The following is a 19195-nucleotide window of genomic DNA, read 5'->3' as shown; positions in this document are numbered from 1 at the left end:
GTTTCAAGACAGTTATCTGATCTATGCTTTTCTGCCTGTTCTGCTCCAGTGCCAGGGCAAGATTCTTTCTTATCTCCAAGAATGCTGCTCTTTCTTGTAAGCTTTTAGTGCATCCCATGATGCAGTGGGCTCACTCATGAGCACCTGACTGCTCTCCTGAGTCGTTCCAGGCAGCAGACATGTTATTTGAAAACAACTTGAAGAGTAGCATTACTTCAGCACACACCTTCTCAGAGTCCCAGGATAATGCTACCACCATGCTACACCTCATGTCCCTCTAGCCCCAAAAACACAGCAAAGACCAGATAATATGATAGAGCAGCTGACAAAACGATTATCACCTGCTTTCTGAAAAGAAAAAAGTCAAAATCCTGAAGAATACAGACAGCAGGATCCTTATGTTGGTCAAAGACAATATAGAAAGCATAGTAGTGGCTTAACAACAGGAAAAACAAGAGAACCTGTAGGACTGGCCAAGCCTTAAGTGACAGAATAAGCAGCAGCACCATGGATCTTCAAACCCCAAAACCAAGCAGGTGGACTGCTCAATGAACCTATGCCCAGCCTGGGTACAGTAGTGTTATGTGCCTACACTCCAGTGGCATCAACCACGTGCTCCAAGCTGGTTGCGCCTCGGCAACAAGGAAGGTCACACAGATTTTCCTAGACTGCTCCCTAGAACTGAAAGACGCCTGTCATTTGGCAAGCCTTCCACACACTACTCATGTCGTACTGTGGCAATTTGACCAGGAGACACTATAGTAAAAAGCATGTAATGAACAAGGAAATCTGATGTCTTAAGGCTGATTTTGTACTTAACAAGACATACTCCACTGAAATTAGGAGTAAGGATTGGATTTCTCAATGCCACTTCCAGCTCAGTTTATGTCATATACCTACTGACCCTGAAGATGTACAGAAACCCCATGAAATTGCTGGGATGTTCTGAAGACAAACAAACAAAACATCCTAAATATTAAATGAGTTGTAAATAAGAATAAAACCACACTATAATCCCACTTACTGCTGTAAAATCAGTGGCTGTGGTATAATTTAAACATTTAGCAAATTGATTAATTACCCATACTTAGAACATTTTCCTGATTCATTCCATTGTCCTCTGATCACAAGAGAATGAACTTTCAAGAATGGAATAACGGATTTGACCATATGCCATATGCTTAACCCAGCTATTCATCCAATTTTGTTTAACTCTTGCTATTTATACACTAAATGTAAAATCAACTTTTGATCTCCCACAGCTTGGTATCTACCATATGGACATACTCTACATTAAAAAAAAAACACACACAGGGCCTGTTAACTCAACTCAAAAGGCTTCATAGCAGCATTTGCTAGACAAGAGTCCACATAAAAGACAAACTCCATGTTGAATTTCACAGTAGCTAATTCCAACATCTTGCCTGGTAATGAACAGTAATAATTTCATGGATGGCAAAAATCATGTTTATTATAGGGTTTCAACAAATTGCATCAGGGTTAAAAAAAAAAATCTTAAGGGCAATAACTGACTCTTTGGTCTTTGGTCCTTTACAATGAAAGATGTAAAATATTGGCATTAAAAAGCCAGCTCTTCCTGGGAATGATGCTGTGGTGACCAGGTAGAAGTATTGGTAGTGCTGACATCAGTCTCAGCACAGAAGCATTTCAGAAACATCTTGGAGGAAGCCAACCACTTTCTTGTGTTATCTGCATGCTAACAGCACTAAGTGTATAATATAATAATAGTTGATTATAGTCTGTAATTATCTGGAAAATCCATGTATAGCTTAAAATCCCCACTGTTTATTTTAGTTTTTAAAAGTAAGGTTCATCTGATTATTTCCCTGAAATTTACTGGAGAAAAGTTTTAAAAAAAGAAAACAAAGGGTTTGAAAGCTCTAAGATTCAGGCTTCCCTGAACAAAGCCTGTATAAATAATAATAATTAAGCTACAGCAGTAACCTGTCCCAGAGGAAAAAAAATGCAGGTTTAATCTATGTAGGCATATCTATGTCTAAGCTTTGTAACTGATGAATTTGTTAATATAGTTAATATTAATTCAGTAGAGACTCAAAGTAGGTAACTATTGAAACACCACGTTTTCCTACTCTTAAACTACCTATTTATTAGCAAGGAACTGACTTTTTTATTTTTAAGTAAGCCAGTATTAGCAGCTTCATTTCTAGCCAAAGGGACTGCAGTCCCCATGCAAAATAGGCTGAAGCATACAACAAGGTTTAAAAAAAGCGTTGTGGGAGCTTGATGATGGACTGTATAAATACAGCATGTTCTAGCAATTTAAATCTGTTTCAAGTTATTAGATAGGACTTTCTACTGCAAAATCCAATGGAAATCCTGCCAAAAGATATTGTAGCAGGTACTGCAAAACAACAAAGTATCAAAATATATTCCTGGATAGAAATACATCCAATTGAGTCTCACATAAAATTCACTTCCATCTGATACAACAGCTCCATCCAGAAACTAATAATGAAGGCTGTGTCATCATTAGTAAGTTCCCAAGCACTTCCCCTTGTAGCATTTATTGCCTGTAATACCTAACTGAAACCATGTAGGTTCTAACCACACACCAGCACCTTACTACGTTTACTGATCAAGCAGCCCGCAGGAAAAAAAGAACAATAAAGGGTAATCCACTTATGGGTTTTTAGGAAAAAAATCTGCAATTTTTTTGGGATGCTTACTCTGTAGGTCACAGACCAGGGATAAATGCCACCTGTTGACAAGGTCACTGTAAACTAAATGTAGACATTTGACACTGGCAGAAGAAGGTGAGAAACCTCACAGTGTTAAGAATGTACCAATGTCCTTTTTTTTTAAGTAAATTGCTCCAGCCTACAATACTGTCAATCCACACTTGCATTAGTATTAAATACTTCACCACACAATTTGTTACTTTAATTTCAAAGCATCTTAAGCCTTCTTAGCTCTTAATTTTAGTAAGCATCAGTAGAAGTCAGCATATTGAAAAATCTACCTCAGCAGTTTTTCTTGTAAACTCAATAGTCACCAGAGAAGGTCACTGTATTCCTGAAATGCTTTCACCACCAGCTGATGACAAGGTTTATCAAGCATTAGAGGCATCCATTACCATTAGAGGCATTGCCATCGCTAATCCTGACTCTTCTGCCAATCCACTTAAATCTCTACCCTTCAACACAGGTACAGAACTGCACCACAAAAAGAAAAGAAGCTGCCTTTTGGCACACCATGTCAGGCAGGTCTTGAGGCACTGAGTTCAGCATTATAGGCTTTGTTTCCTATCCTACAGTCAGCAGTTATTTAAATATCAACTCGGATTCTATTTGTTTTAACATATCATAATGTTGTGTCTCACTCTCTAAACCACTTAATTTTTTTTATAATCAACATTTCTGAGTTCCCTGTTTGTTTTAATATAAAGTCTGCAAAAAAACAGGAAGTAAAACATCCTAAGTTTCAATGACTTCCTAAAATATTTAACTCCCTGTTTCAGCCAATTTCTAAATAAAGAAGAAACTGGCTAAGACAGCCTATTGAGCACAACAGGCTTTTAAATAGATGTGTTTTTAATAAAGCTATTTTATACTTAATAACCTTTTCTCAGTGTTTCAAAGTTCTCTACTTGTTAAATTCTGCAATACTCATCACAATATTTTTTGCCTACAGTGAAAAGCAACGAGCTCATTTTCAACTTCCCAACTAATTTTTTTCCCATTTCAACAGAAAGCACAGAAAGCAATTATTATTATGGCACTCCTTCTGTCAGAAAAGCAAGAATAACACCTATTTACCCAGTAACAGGTACTGAAAATTCTCTTCCAGGTTTAGGAACCTACGAGTTGACATCACCACTGTACAACTTAGGTGATTTGAAATCACCACTGTACAACTTAGGCACCTCAATGGATAGGTAACTACTTTCATTGCTTATCATATTCTTAAGCCAGTTATTGTAAACCAGCCAAAGGCCATGATTTTGAAGAACTTGCAGGTACTCTTTATAAAAGCACTGCATTAACAACCACTTGCTTTTTGTCAGTTAGGTAACATGGAATACTCAAAATGCCAACAAATGTAACATTTCTAACAGAGAAAAGAAGCAAAAGAAACTGTTGAAATGCAAGCAAGCATTGTCGTGTCAGAGAAAGTTTTGCATCAACTGCAAGTGCTGCACAGAAACCAGTAACAAAAGTCCTGCTGTTTCATGGAGCGTGCAAATGTTTTGACATAGCAGAGTAAAAGTTGCTCCATTGAACCAGTATGTACTGAACTGGTACTCTGAAAAGTCCATGGAAGCACAGTACCCGGATTACAGCGAGACAGACATCAGGCAGTGTAAAGCTGCACAACCAACAGTCCTGACAGAAGTGCCAGACATCAAGTGGAACATTGTGAGGTAAAAGCAGTAGCTTGGAGAACAAAGAGCAAAACAACACGGTATTTCTGATCACAGTAAAAAATACTGTAATAGGAATTACACACACAGGACAGAATGAAAAAAATAGAAAACACAAAATCCAAAACTAGAGATTAACAAACACCTAAACTGTTAAGTACAGAAACAGTACTGATCATTACATGATCTTGCTTAGTGAGCTAAGTCCTGCACATGTTGAGTACAGCACAGTTCTTAGCTAATTAAGCATGTTGCATGCGAATAGGAATGATGACTGTGTAATGTCTCTGACTGCAGAGATCCTGAGATAAACAAAAAATGTTTTAAAAACCCCAATAACATGAAAAGTACATCTTGTAAGGGCACGGAGGAGATCCCTCCATTCGGTCATGCTTTTGTAGTTTTTTGTGATCAACTCTGCACACAAACAGTAAGCTTATCCTAAGTTGTACCTCTCAAAACAAACATTTAGAACAGTTATTTACACAACTGCTAATTTCTATTAACCTAACCCATGCAAATATAAACTCATACTGTTGAAATACTCTATAGTATTTCAACACGTAAATTGCTAGTTCCATTTGAATTGCTGATGATCCAGTCTTCCACTAGTCTTACAAATTACATCCATCTTTCCAAGACTTTAAACCTTACTTCCTAACCTCACAGCAGCTGTAAGATTTTCCCAGAAAGCCTATTACATTATGACTAAAGTCCAGGTTAACACCAATACCACAACAGTAGTATTTTAACTAATGCTTTTTGTGTTTTATTTGTAATCATTTGTCCCTGTGCCAGCACCTCTGCCTTGAGATCATAACTGTCTATATGGTTATTAACACTGAAATACACTAGGGGAAACAAAGACTAGGGGAAACAAAGACTGCTGAACCAAATTTGTTAGTTGTTTTTTTGTTTGTTAGTGTGCCACAAACCAAAAGAGCAGAACTCTTTTAAAGAGCAGTACTGAGAACACACCTAACTAACTGAGGTAGTGCACTACATTAAACCCTTTCCCCTAGGTAAAACCTCCTTCAAATACCAGACAGCCTTTGACAGACAAAAAGAGCCTTCAGTTATTTAGAACAAATAACATGGTATTTTTAAAGAGGACATACTGATGTCTCTTACATTTTGTAATATTTCATTGCTTTGTTCTGGGGGAAAGCGGGCAGAGGATGCTTTTTCAAAAGTAACTTCAAGAAACAATCTATTTCCAAGACTTGCAACATTTAGACAATACACAAGAAAAACATTCTTTCAAGAAACTCAGGGTATCTAGGAGAGAGGGGGATATTAAGCTACTTTGCTTAACAATGCTGAACAGAACAGCCTGCAGTCGTCTTCCTGCTGTGACCTTCTATTATTAACAAACACATTGCTCCAGCAATAAATACACTGGAGCCCCACAGCCCAGAGATGCACCAGCAACCAAGGGTGTCATTTCATTGCGAAAAATAACAGGAAAGGAAAGGCTGGGAAAGTTACCATGGGACAGACAGAGATGTGTGTATTATTCTTCCTTCAGGTGATACACTACAATTTGGAAATAGTGACTAAAAGCCAAGTTTTTGGAACCTACACAAAAATCCAAGGCCTAGGATAATCGCATTTTTCACCAAAAACACAACTTCTCAGAGCAAAATCACAAGTACTGTAGAATTCAAAAATTATTATGCAACAGAATCATGCTTCCCATTACCCAATCTCAACTGTTTCTCAACTTTGATGTGTTAAAGAAACCCCACATGCCAAGGACTGCAAAAATAGCATTACTAAGTGATTCAGGTAGAGAAAAATAAAATCTCTACAGTGTATAAAAAGCTGTTTCATTCTCCTTTGCAGATGAGAATTTAAGTATTCTACTTAATAACATAAATGCATTAAATATAAAACATTTACAGTTTTTTAACTGTAATTTCTCACAAAGTATTCTCTTGAAGCTATATGGCAACTTCCCTTTAATCATCAAATATCCCTTTAAATACATAGTTTTCCTACTTCCTAATTAATATATGGCCTTTGCCATCTGTCTTTCTCCAACCATTCATCCTGTCACAGAGAAGAAAAAATAGTATGCCACACAACAAAAATATTATAAAACTATTGTGATGCTACATCCCTACTATTTTAGTTTCAACAAATACTATCTGAAATACTTGGCTTTTGCCTTTTTTATTTGTCAGATATCATAAATTTAAACTTTGCTGGTTTCAATGAATAATTAAATTCTCAAAAAGTGCAGGTAATTAAGACTACCAAAAATTAAAATTGAGTAAGAAGTCAGCAATTATAGACTGCATGTATTTTACCAGATCTGCAAGGGACTCTAATTAAACACATATTAATTACCCTAATCTTCTTAGGCAAGTAATAAATTGGAAGAGCTGATTAATGCACTGGATTTAGTTCAGCTTGTTAAATCTGACAACCTGGCAAAGGAAGACTATCTTGAAAAGCTCTTTTAGCTAAGTAATTGGAATTTTACTCTCAGTAATTTGCCATTCCATAAGAAGAGCTATTTAGTACATTGACTCTTCATCAGTGTTTTTTTTAAAAATACATACTAGTTATACTGAAACAGTACCATTATGCTGCTCATAAAGATTATGAAAAATTATGAACTTTGACCTTTATTGTCCATCAAAAGACACTTTCACTCTGAACACAAATTAGTGTATTTCCTTGTAGGCAATAAATCCTAATTAATTTTAATTCTAGAAGCTGCTAATAACATTTTAGGAAGTCCATATGGACACATTAAGTCCTCTATACAATTCATAAAGCCAGCAACTAAACCAGTTTTCAATATTAAATTACTGCTGATGACTGCTGGAATACAATGAAATACTAGTATTCAAAGAGTTTCAATCTCTTCTCTCTTTTTTTACCTATTTATGCAAATACTTCTGCATGTACACATGACAAGGGAGTGTAATATTTTTGTAATATCAGCCGTAAGAAAAAAATAGAGAAGTTTGGAAACCTCCAGGTAGAGACTGTCAAGGTCCACTATCTTTCCAGCACAATTTCTTATTCCTAGCTTGTAACATGGAAAAATGCCTCAAGTTTCACTTAAAAATAAGCAGATGTAGGTGAACAAAAGAAAAAAAATCTCCCTTGCTAAGGAAAAAAGCAGCAAGTAAAGAACAGGGAATCAGAAATTTTTATACTTGAAAAATGTTTTGAAGTATTGCATGAAAGCTGAAACAGCTCTTCATATGTCCTAGAAAATGTGAAAGTATATGAAGTCTTTCACATGAAGAAGCTTAGAAAGTCCTGTGTTCCAAATCAAGCTCAGTCATAAAACAAATCCTAAACATAAAAATATCTAGCTGCCATCAAATTTTCATTCTGTACTCCTCAGAGCTGACATTCGATACTTGTCCTGCAGAACCTGCAGCTTCTAGGATCTACATTTAAAATTTGTTACTCTTCTGTTAGCAAAATCTTGAAAATCACTCACAATGAACCTGAAACCTATTCTTTGTTCCGTAAGTGTAGTATCAACTAAGGCGTCAGCCAGACATCAGTTTTGAGCAGCAACATGATTTTCACAACTAAGCTTTAACACTTAGAATAAGCAAAACAGCAAGAAGTTGATCAGATAATACTAGAGGACTGATAAGCCATGGAAGGAGACATGAAGGTACCTCAAAGAACTGTCGAACTCAGATATCTCAAATATTTCCTACTCATTGCTCATGATGCAGTGCAATTTACTGCTTCTCACTGACGTCCCTAGCACAGGAGAAATTCTTTACTCTGAGGGTGGTGAGGCACTGGCACAGGCTGCCCAGAGAAGCTGTGGATGCCCCATCCCTGGAAGTATTCAAGGCCAGCTTGGATGGAGCTCTGAGCAACCTGGCTGAGATGGAAGGTGTCCCTGCCCAAGGCAGGGGGTTGGAGCTAGATGATCTTTAAGGTCCCTTCCAACCCAGGCCATTCTGTGAGTCTATGACTGAATAAACAGGTGGCACTCAATTTCAACTCTCATCCTCAGTAGTCTTCATGAAAGAAATAGTACTTTGCCGTCATGATATTGAGTTTAATTAAGTGGCATAGCCTTTTTCCATTGGTTGTGTATTACCTGCAATGGAAGGGCTAGGGCTTGTGCTGAGGCTCACATGTACTACTACAACATGCCATCAGTAGAAAGCCAATTCCAGCTACTTCCCAGTTGATGGCATTGACCATTTAAAGATCTGTTAGACTTGTTAGCTGCACTTAGGCTATGAGACAAAATTCCATATCTGAACTTGAGGTCTCTAACACAGAAACCTTCAAGGCTTATAAAAAGACACATGATGAGAAAAGCCCTCAAATCTCAGGATTTGCATAACTGAAAGTAAAAGAGAACTGGAATGTTAAAACACCTCAACTTCCTAGCACAGTGTCAGTTCAGCACTGCTGAACATAAACTTAAGTTTGAAATATGACAATTATTCAGTTTGTGACTTGCCTGTGCTCCATTTCATTGCTTGAGAAGACATACCACAGCTTTATCAGTGGCAGAATGCAGTTTGTCATAAATCAGCACTGAATAGGGAAAGCCACTGCATATTATTTAGTTAAGTGAGAAAATGGACAGTGAGAGTTGAAAAATCCTTGGAGAAAAGGAACTATTCCGATGACAGGATGTGCGTCATCTGTCAGGAGCACAAAGCCAGTGACTACAACTTCTGGCCCAAAAGATGCTGGGTTCTGTCTCACTTGAAGGAAAGAAACAAAAACAAGAAAAGCAGAATTCTGACAGAAGTATCTTTTTTTGTATAATTTGTTTGCATTTTTGTACCACATTACAAAAAAAATTAAATCCCAAATTAAATTCTGAAAATAAAAATATTTTAGATAGAGCAATGAGTTAAATACACAGCTTCAGGAAAGTACATGGGAACAGAAAGCATGAAGTAATTCAGACCAGAGCATCCATTAATGTCTAGTTTCAGTTCAATAGACTACATCATCTTCTGGTAAACTGAAATCAATTAAAAGCTAGAACCTGCATTTTGTAAAGCAAATCAAAGACAGCAGAGACCTTGTTTTCTGCCCTATAGACTTTCTAACAAAAAGCTCCACAACCCAAAACCTAACTGTGATAAAAAGAAGTCTACATTTATCTTCTCAGCACTTTTCTACCATCTTTCCCCATATTTATGCAGGCAGTACAAAACTCAACTTCAGCATTTCCTGTCAACATTAAAACCTAAAATCCTGACAAGCACATGACAAAGCCTTGTGGTTGAAGATGCTATGTATTTAAATTTTCATGATATCACACTTTCCAAATGTTACAAGCATACAAATCAAATGTATGTTCTTCGGGTTGCCAAAAGCTTTCTAGAGAAAAAAAAACAAAAGGAACACCTACAAGATTTCCAGTTTTCATTGACTTACCTCTCATTTTCTGCATATATCTGAACTTTGCTCTTTTGGCCCTTGAAACTGAAACCCCGGAAAAAACGTTGTTGAAGAGATTTCCATAAAATTCTTTCATGTTTCCCAAGTAATATTTGCATGCTACAGAGACTGATAATGAACTACCATTCCACCTCAACTTCTACAGAATGTCTCTGCACTCTAAAGAGACATGCAATCCATACTAAAAGTTGTTTTGAAACGCATGTTGTCATTACCTACATGTTTCAGGTCTTATTGTTACTATAAAAGTAGCAAAGACTTCTGTAAGTTTCACTTAATTATGCTAATCCTTAGAAAAGGTAAATATCTAAAGACTTCATTCCATTTTTCTCTCCATACATCATATTAAAAAACCTATCATTTCAAAAGGTATAATTATTACATTATTTTTAAAAAATTGACATATCTCTTCTAAATTTTAGTAACTTGGTTAATTTTTCTTTTTAAGACACATGTTTTAAAACCTTGTGTTTTGCATAACTGGTGAATCACAAAATGATACTCAGGCATAATACTGAACTCCATGCCAATACCTAACTGTCTTTAGCTTTAGCACAATTACTTAAAGGTAAACAGTAGTAATATTTCCTAGATCACACGGAACTTGAGTACAAACCATAATGTCCCCTCCTTCAGGTTAACACATATAGGTAAGGAGTGTCAGAAAGAGGGAAATACAACAATAATCCTGTAATAGCCAGTAACAGTCCTGAGTCCTGGGCAGCATCAAAAGCAGCGTGGCCAGCAGGTTGAAGGAGGTGATTCTCCCCCTCTACTCTGCTTTCCAGAGACCCCACCCAAACTGCTGAGCACAGTTCCAGTGTCCTCAACATAAGGACACAGAAGTGTTGGAGCAAGTCCAGAGGAGAGCCACAAAGTTCATAAGAGGACTGGAGCACCTCCCTTACAAAGACAGGCTGAGGAAGTTGGGGCTGTGGGTGGAAACCTCATCTTTCAGTTTTTGACAGGGCCTACTGGGAAGCCAGAGAGGAACTCTTCATCATGAACTGTAGCACCAGGACAACAGGTGCAATAGGTACAAACTGAAAGAGGTCAGATATTAGGGAGAAATTATTTACAGTGAGGGCAGTTAGGCACTGGAACAGGTTACCCAGGGAGGTTGTGGGTGCCCCAACCCTGGCAGTGTTCAAATCCAGGTTGGGTAAGGCCTTGAGCAACCTGGTCTAGTGGGTCGGGTAGATGATCCTTAAGGTCCATTCCAACCCCTTAGCATTCTATGATAATAGGACACACTGCCAAAACTGGGGGGGCTGTGGGATGAAGGAACTGTCAAAGTCTAGCTTTGTGTTTTTTCTAAAAGAAACCTGTACATCTATAGCACAAGTGACAGAGGTTCAACTGACATTAAAATATCCAGAACTTTTCTACCTAAATATTTAATATACAATTCCACTTGTGTTTTACTCTATTCTAAACAATTGTTCTGAAAATTCATCTGAGACATCTCAGAGCAGAAACATGACTTTTCTCCATCCCCATGGAACAGCTCCTCACATCTCCAAAGTCCAGAGCTCCAACAGAGCACTACCAAACTGTGTGTAAAATAATCACCTTCAGATAGTTTGATGGCAAGTAAATTTCTGCTATAACAGGCTAATCTTTGAAGGAGGCTGTTGGGGTTTCTTTTCTTTTCTTTCTAGTCACTTTGAATAGTGATTCACCTTAGTTAATCACATCAATTTCTGTTGATTAAGTGCATAATCTCCAGTGTGCATGTACACAGAGACCTTCCAGTACTCAAGACTTAGCAGTTAGAAATCTTCAGAAAATCCAACAATCACAAGTTTTAAGAGCCATAACCCATCTAACACCTCATATAAAGATATCAGAGACCATATAAACCTCATTAATTTCTACTCCACCTGCAAGATGTTCTCTCAACACAGAACTGCAGATACTTACTTCCAAAAATACATTGAAACAAATTCCCTACCCAAAGGTGGGGTTCAAAGAATAAATGTGGCAGATGCCAAGCAATTTCTTCAACTGCACTACTGCAAGGCAACCTTATACACTGATGAGTAGGATTATAAGACAACCTGAAGGAAACGGACAAAATCAGTTATCTTGTAACAAGGCAAAGAAAATTTGTTGTTTGGCAAATGACCTGCAAATTAATATTTCTTGTAGGCTATGGTCTGACTACTTCAAAATACCGTAAAATGAAAATCTTCTTGCAGCCACATAATTTCAAGAAGGAAATACTAGAAACTTAGTACACAAACTCAGTCCAAGTTGCACTTTGTACCACAAGTACATGTTTACACTGTTTGGATCCAACATTCCATTGTAAACTTACTTTTGTATTACAGTTTGTAAGCTGAGCATCATACCCAATTCACTTTTCATCTTTTCTCTGTTGACACGGCACTCAGCCAAATAGCGGAGAGCCTAAAAGAAAGAGGACCACAGCAGATTAGCAACACATCCAGCATATTACCAGTCATTTCTGTTAGTGCACATCTGCAGAACAGTCACAGAGGCAGGTCTAGTAAGAACAGAAAGAATTATCACCTACTACGAACATTACAAAATTATTATATTTTTATAAATGCACAGAAAGCACAGAATAGCTAATCTATGAGAAGAGGCTGAGAGACTGGGTTTGCTAACACCAGCTGAGAGCCTAAGGGACAATTTAACAGCTGCCTACAGCTATGCAAGAAGCCTTTACAAAGATGCTCGAGCCCAACTTTCCTCTACAGCAGCAGACAAAGGGGAACAGCCACAAACTGTAGCTTGGGAAGTTCAAATCATGTATAATAAAAAGTTTTTTTCCTCTGAAGGTAGTACAACACTGGAACAGATGACCTAGTGGAACTGCAGAACGAACGAGACAAAGCTACAACTGACCTGATTGAGTGCTGGTGACAGTCCCACTTCAAACAGGAAACTGAAGTGAATGACTTCCAGAAGTCCCTTCCAATAAACATTTATGTGACCTGAGAGCTAAAGTAATTTTTATACATGATGCTTCCAGTATAATTTCCCTCAATTCAGTGGGCTCCCCCAGTACTAGAAATAGAAACCTCACCACTAACAAGCTCCTACTGTCCACAAAAAGGGGTCTAACACATGTAAAAGCTTTTGAAGACTAACTGCAATTTCATCATTCCATGCAGGAATAAGAATACCAGCAGTAGCAAGCTTCTTAGCTTATTGTGACCTAAACTGGGAAACTGCACTTATTTGTTGCCCAAGGTTTTGTTTACTCGACTTTACAGGTAGATTCTTTGCACAATTTTACATGGTTGACCCCATGTACAGTTGGTAACTGTATATTCATATGATCCTCCTAACATAACACTCTTCCAAATAAAATGTCAGTCCTTCTTTTCATGAGACCTCTCTATTGTTTGTGCTGAGAAAGTTTTCTTAGAAGGAGCCTCCAAAGGTGTTTTAATGATGTAGGTACAAGAACTGCACTTGAAAAATCCTGCAATACACAAATACAGTAATTTATAAAGTGGGGTTTGTGACACAAGCACACCAACTCTTTATATATAGCCATGTAGCAGCTACACTGCACAGTAACTGCTTTAAAAATAACATGCTCCTTAATCCCTTCAGAAATAGAGGACTAATCATCAGGGCTTGTTTTTTCCAAGTCATCTTCAGCACATATCAGGTAAAATTCACCAGACCATTTTATTGCCTTTCAAGAAACTCTGGCTGCTGTCTGGCATGGTAAGAACCTGAGATGTGATTTTTTTATTTCCTTATGTGGACCAGTATCAATAGTTGCAGCTTATGAATGTTGTATATCCATTTATTATCTTACTTTTCAACTATGAGGAAATACCTAAATGATATCTCTCAACTAATTTGCATGCTATGAAGTGTATCCTTGCTGGTGTAACAAGTTTCTCATTTTTATTCCGGCACTTTAATAAGAGTGCAATTCAGCTGGACAAAGAAAAACCTATTCTCTTAACAGCTAATTTTTTGAGTCACAACTCAAATAAGGCCAAAGTCATGAGACCAACTTAATTGACCCAAGTTTTCAACACTAGGAAGTTCCCATCCCTCCTGCCTCCCATGGGAGATACAAAGGTATCCCTTCAAAGAAGTGAGATAATTTACACTTATTAAACACAGTATACTGAAAGCATAGGGAAAGTTATTGATATGAACTTTGGCTCAGCTTCTGTTCAGCTAAACACTTACCTCTGCTAGCTTAAAGGCTCACATAGGTGAGTTCATCAATTAAGTTCAGCATAATGAATAGGACTACCTGCATACTTTAACATAAAATACACTGCTGGCAGTCTTGATAAAAAGACATCTTTGATGGCTTTTATGTGAAATTTTAAGTAGTTCCTTAACTTCAGGGTCCTATTTAATAAAATTTTAGTCCAAATTTCAGAAGGGAAAAAATAGTAGTACTGCCTGTGTTACTTCTGATTTTTATTAATTTATATCATTCAAAAATTCTAATATACGAAGTATATCAAAAAATTTCTGAAATCAAGACTAGAGAAAACTAGAAACAGAAATATATAGAACATACATATCAATTCTTCATCAGATACAAAAGAAACCACCCTCCCTGAAAAGTTCTACAAAACATCAAAAAGTTAAATATGGAACTATTATGATTCATTCAGATTATTAGAATTTCAAGTACAGGAATTTCTGAGCAGTACGAGAAGAAATTTAAAGTCAGTGCTGCACATCCCTTTATTAGGTACACATTTAATGGAAGATCATTACTTTTAACTATTCCCATTCAAATGGAAGCACTTTTTGACCAACAGGATGACTACAAAAACAAAAAGACTTTTCAAAATGGAAAAACATAAAACATGAAGGCTAAAAAGCTGTCAGCAAAGATATTTAAACCTTCAGAACCTAAGCAGTTCAAGAGCTCAGTAACACAAGGAGTTCGAGCAGCAGACCAGAACGTGTATTCACAGTAAACTGATCCATTTCTCATTGCAGCCACATCCTGGTCTCCAAATCCTGATTCTTAATCCACTCTAACTCTATGTTATCACTACATGGAACACCCACCTGCCTCCAATCCTCACCCAAGATTTACTTCCAACACAACTTGAGTACTATCAGGGGCTGTGGAACCACACTGCAAACTGGATTAGTGCTCATCACTCTTGACAAAACCAGTCCTTTTACATAGAACTAGTTTTTGTAACATGATCAAGAGACTGATTTGTGAATCTCATGCAGGCAGTGAGAATACACAGCCCAACATAACAAAGGATGAAAAAACACAGTGGGACATCCAAACTTCTTTTAAGATCACAGCCTAAGGAAGCTACACTGGGAAGAAAACCAATGCAACACATCTCCAAGAATAGTAAACTCAAATCTACGTTCTCCTACTGAAGAAAACTACAGTCTGCCAAACACTATGGCAAGGCTAACCTAAAAAACAGTTAGCAGGACATAGGTTTCCTGGCTTATGGGACCTTCCTCCCCAAACACAAAAGGAATAAGTCACTACAGCAATTTCAAAAAGTGCATTAACATCCACTATGAAAGCAACACAAATGAAAAACAAAGAATTATGGTACAGATAGGTCTCAGTGATATAAATAATGTACACCTGCCATGTACACTTGTAAAAGCCAGAGCTCTTTGATCTTTCACATTCTTTACAATTAAATAATTACATAATTGAAAAAAAGGAGCACCACATAAACTTCAGTAACTTAAAATCTTAGAACTCTAATCCAACTCTTGAAATGACTAAATTCTGACTTTTGTTTCTCCCATTTCTAAGCAGGAAATACATTTTTTAAACTAATATTACAATTCAGGATAAGAAATCAGGACTTCAGCGTTTATGATTTAGAATGAGAAGAAACAGGCAAAAGCTAGAACAAGTTGTATATAGATACTGATAGATTTTGGGTTGGTTTGTTTGTTTTTAATACCATGAGGCTGTTCAAACGCTGGAACAGAGAGGGTATGGAATCTTCATCCTTCAAGATGTTGAAGACCAAGTGAACACAACATGAGTTGTGATCTGAGTGCACCTAATTTGGGCATGGGATCAGACTACATTACATTGGGAGGTTGTTTCTAACATAAGTTATCCTTTGATTGGATTTTGATTTTTGTAAAGTGAATATCAAGTCACTGTCCATATTTACCAAGCTCTATGGCTTCATCTTAAAAAAGAGATTTAAGGGTCCTTACCTCCCTCCACACAAAAAGTGAAATAGCTGTACTAGGGAAAAAATGCAAAGTAAATTAATATCTTTTCAAAAAAAATCCCCTGGAACAATGTGTCATTTTTGAAATACATGGGGTTTTTTTCAAAAACCTCATGTAATGAATATCAACATAATATAAAACCAGACATTATTTTTCACATTTTCACTTGTTTAAACAAATTGTTCAAACAGTTTCATTTGTAAATTGCTTGTTTAAACAACTTGCTTAACAAAGTTTAAAAATTCCCCACCAACACAGAAATTGCATCTCCAGAATACTTACTAGTAAAGCTGAATGAACAACCTGAGGGTTGGGATGGTCCAAAAACAGAATAAGGCCTGGCAGGCATCCTTGATCCTGAACAATGGCCCGTCTGTTCAACGGATCAGCTGCTAGATCTCGGAGTTGATTAACCACAGACAGTGCATCAGGCTCCTCACTCATAGCAGAATTCATCTTTTCTGCACCATTCATACAAAATACCTGCTGAAAAAAACATTTATTACTACTATCAAAACATTTATCATCAATTAAAACAGAGACAAAAAAAGCACAACAGCAATGATTTGCTCTAAACCAAAAGGTGTAAAAACCCCAAGGATTAGAATTCATGGAAGGTGGATGGAATTGGTAAGGATGTGGGTCCTGAAATTTATAAACTGGAAATCTAAACTTCCTATGCAGAGAACAGATATATTTGGATAACAAGGTTTTTGTTTCCTATATGTCATTTCAGACCAGTCGATCTTTATGGGAGTACTGTGTGCTGGTTTTTTTCTCCTTACACTAGTGAAAAATGTTTTCCATAAATCCAGTCTTCTCACAAGGCACCCTAGAAGTATATAAACATCCTTCTGTGCAAAAGTGCAAAACCCAAAGTATTTTCAGAGTAGCTTTAGCAATCAAAAACTGAACCACAAAAGTCAACAAAATATTAACAGTGCATCAAGAACAGTGAACCTTAAGCTTTATTCTTCATCCAAATATCAAATAACTAGTGCAATGCCATACACTCAAAGGCAGAAAGGGCTTTAGAGGCTGGGTTTGAGTTGTTTTTTCTCCTTTTCACAAGTATCCCTCGATAAAGAGAGAGCAAGCAGGTCATGCCTTGCTCCAGCCGAAGTCCAAGCCACCAGATCAATTTCAAAGGAGACACGTGTTAGTGTGAGAGTATCAGATTGCAGAGTTGTTTAATAATAACTACTTAACAGGCAACAAAAGCATAAGTTTGCTCAGAGATGCAAAATGCAAAATGCTAAAATCTTGACATAAAAGAAAGTTTCTTTGTGCCTCAGAAACTACTAAATGCTAACCGTAGTCCTGGTTGTTGCCAGTACCAATTCAGCCAAGTAACTTAAGGCACAAAAGTGGGAGTGAATGCATATTGTTAATTTGTTATATCACTCATTTTCCCCCAAATAAAGAACAAATATAATTTTTAAGCAATCACATTCTTTTAACATCATTTGCCAACATTAAATAGTTTTTCTTCATTGAAGGTTGGCCTCTGAGCAACATAAGTTTATCACACTTATCAAAAACAATGAACCATAAACATGCATTTAGATTATGATAATTTCTGAAATTTTCACCGAGAAAAAATGCTGTTAATCTCTAAGTCAATGTTTCTTACTTCAGGAGAGTGCTAAAGTGAAAAGTACAGGCCAGTGATTAGTGTCCAGACTATTTCTCTGGACTATCAGAAATCAAAAATGTATCAACTGGGAGATTCAGTAGCTCAACCAATACAAGTTTGTGTTTCCAAAGGAAAAAACTCAGATATAAAAAAAACCAAAACAAAACCTCAGCAAACAAAACCACCACACAAACAAAGCCAAAGCAGCTCTGTTCAGTATTATTAACTATTTTCCACAGTACACAAAGGAACTTATAAGTCTTAAAAATTGAGTCAGGGTGGAGCTGATGCTAATCAAAGTCTCTCATTTCCAGGTCTGTGTCCCAAGCACCGTATCATTTCTATAACTCTTTCCATCCTGATCACCTTTTGCCTTTTTCCTTCTAATCCTCTGAAAAAAAATCTCCCAAAAAACCAAGTTTTACCCCCACCTATTCCATTAGGCTGCACTCATCTGAAAGGAGCTACAAGAAGACAAGGGCATTTTACAAAGGCATATAGTGACAGGACAAGGGGTAATGTTTTTAACTTGAAAGGGGGCGGGTTTGAATTAGATATTGGAAGAAATTGCTGTAAGGGTGGTGATGCACTGGAACAGGCTGCCAAGAGAAGTTGTGAATGCCCCATCCCTAGAAGTGCTCAAGGCCAGCTTGGATGGAGCTCTAAGCAAGCTGGTCTAGAGGAAGGTGTCCCTGCTCCGGGTACGGGTGTTAGAACTTGATGATCTTCAAGGTCCCTTTCCAACCCAAACCATTACGTGATTCTGTTACCCCCAGACCCTCTTCCGTCTCTCCTAAGCCTCAACTCCGGAGACAGCTCTGAAATCCTCACTCTTCTCCATGACCTGCAACAACCAATTCCAGCAAAACTCACACCCCCGCCCTCTTCCCGGAGTTTTTTAATTAAAAAAATTAGGCGGTCTTAAAAGTTACAATATCTATAGTTCAGGAGTCTGGCAGAGCAGCGAGCCAGGTGCCTGCTCCTGTCTCCTCTCCGTAGCTTTGAGATAAAAGCCTGACGCAGGCACCACAGCCCCGTCTCTCTGCCGCTGTTCCCTCCGCTTTGTGCTCTGGCCGGGACGGCCCTGCAGAGGAACCTCCACGGCTCCGCTGCCAGCCCTCCCCAGGCGGCCGAGGCCTCAGCCCGGCTGGGACCAGGCCCCGGGACTCAGCTCCCCAGGCCCCGCGCTCGGCGGAGACTCAGCCCCGCAGCCGCCGGGCAGCAGAGCTCCGGGGTGTACCGGGAAGCAGGGGGATCTCGGCCGCACACGCCGCCCCCTCACGGCCCTTCCCGGCGCGGCCTGTTCCCCTCCCCGGCAGGGCCGTACCGTCGCAGAAGCCGTCCCTGGGAGGACTCGCAGCTCAGCTCCGCGCCCCCATGTCCCGCGGGGCGGGGCGGCGCGGCCTGCGGAGAGCGGCGGGAGGAGCACGGGAAGAGGCTCGGGAAGAACCGCGGGATGAGCACCGGAACGAGAGCGCCTGCACCACCCACGGAGCCCGCTCTGACCCGGCACGGCGCTACACCGCGCTGCGCGA

General features: G+C 38.3%; 1 protein-coding gene across 2 annotated transcripts in view; it reads right to left on the bottom strand.

The window, feature by feature from the left end:
* The window catches only part of ARMC1 (armadillo repeat containing 1), a 33894-nt gene extending 14699 nt beyond the window's left edge, over positions 1–19195 (bottom strand). Inside the window, exons 1-3 of one of the 2 annotated variants that reach the window (XM_041473729.1) lie at positions 18988–19195; positions 16307–16510; positions 12144–12235 (exon numbers count right to left, since the gene is read on the bottom strand). In XM_041473729.1, coding sequence (XP_041329663.1) covers positions 12144–12235; positions 16307–16498 — 284 coding nt within the window. In that variant the 5' untranslated portion in view covers positions 16499–16510; positions 18988–19195. The remainder of the gene's footprint in view (positions 1–12143; positions 12236–16306; positions 16511–18987) is intronic. The other variant, XM_041473728.1, reaches the window with a different exon arrangement.

The sequence above is a fragment of the Pyrgilauda ruficollis genome, unplaced genomic scaffold (genome assembly GCF_017590135.1).
Source record: "Pyrgilauda ruficollis isolate IOZ18807 unplaced genomic scaffold, ASM1759013v1 scaffold30, whole genome shotgun sequence".
NCBI lineage: Eukaryota > Metazoa > Chordata > Aves > Passeriformes > Passeridae > Pyrgilauda > Pyrgilauda ruficollis.
This window is presented reverse-complemented; position numbering and strand designations above follow the sequence as displayed.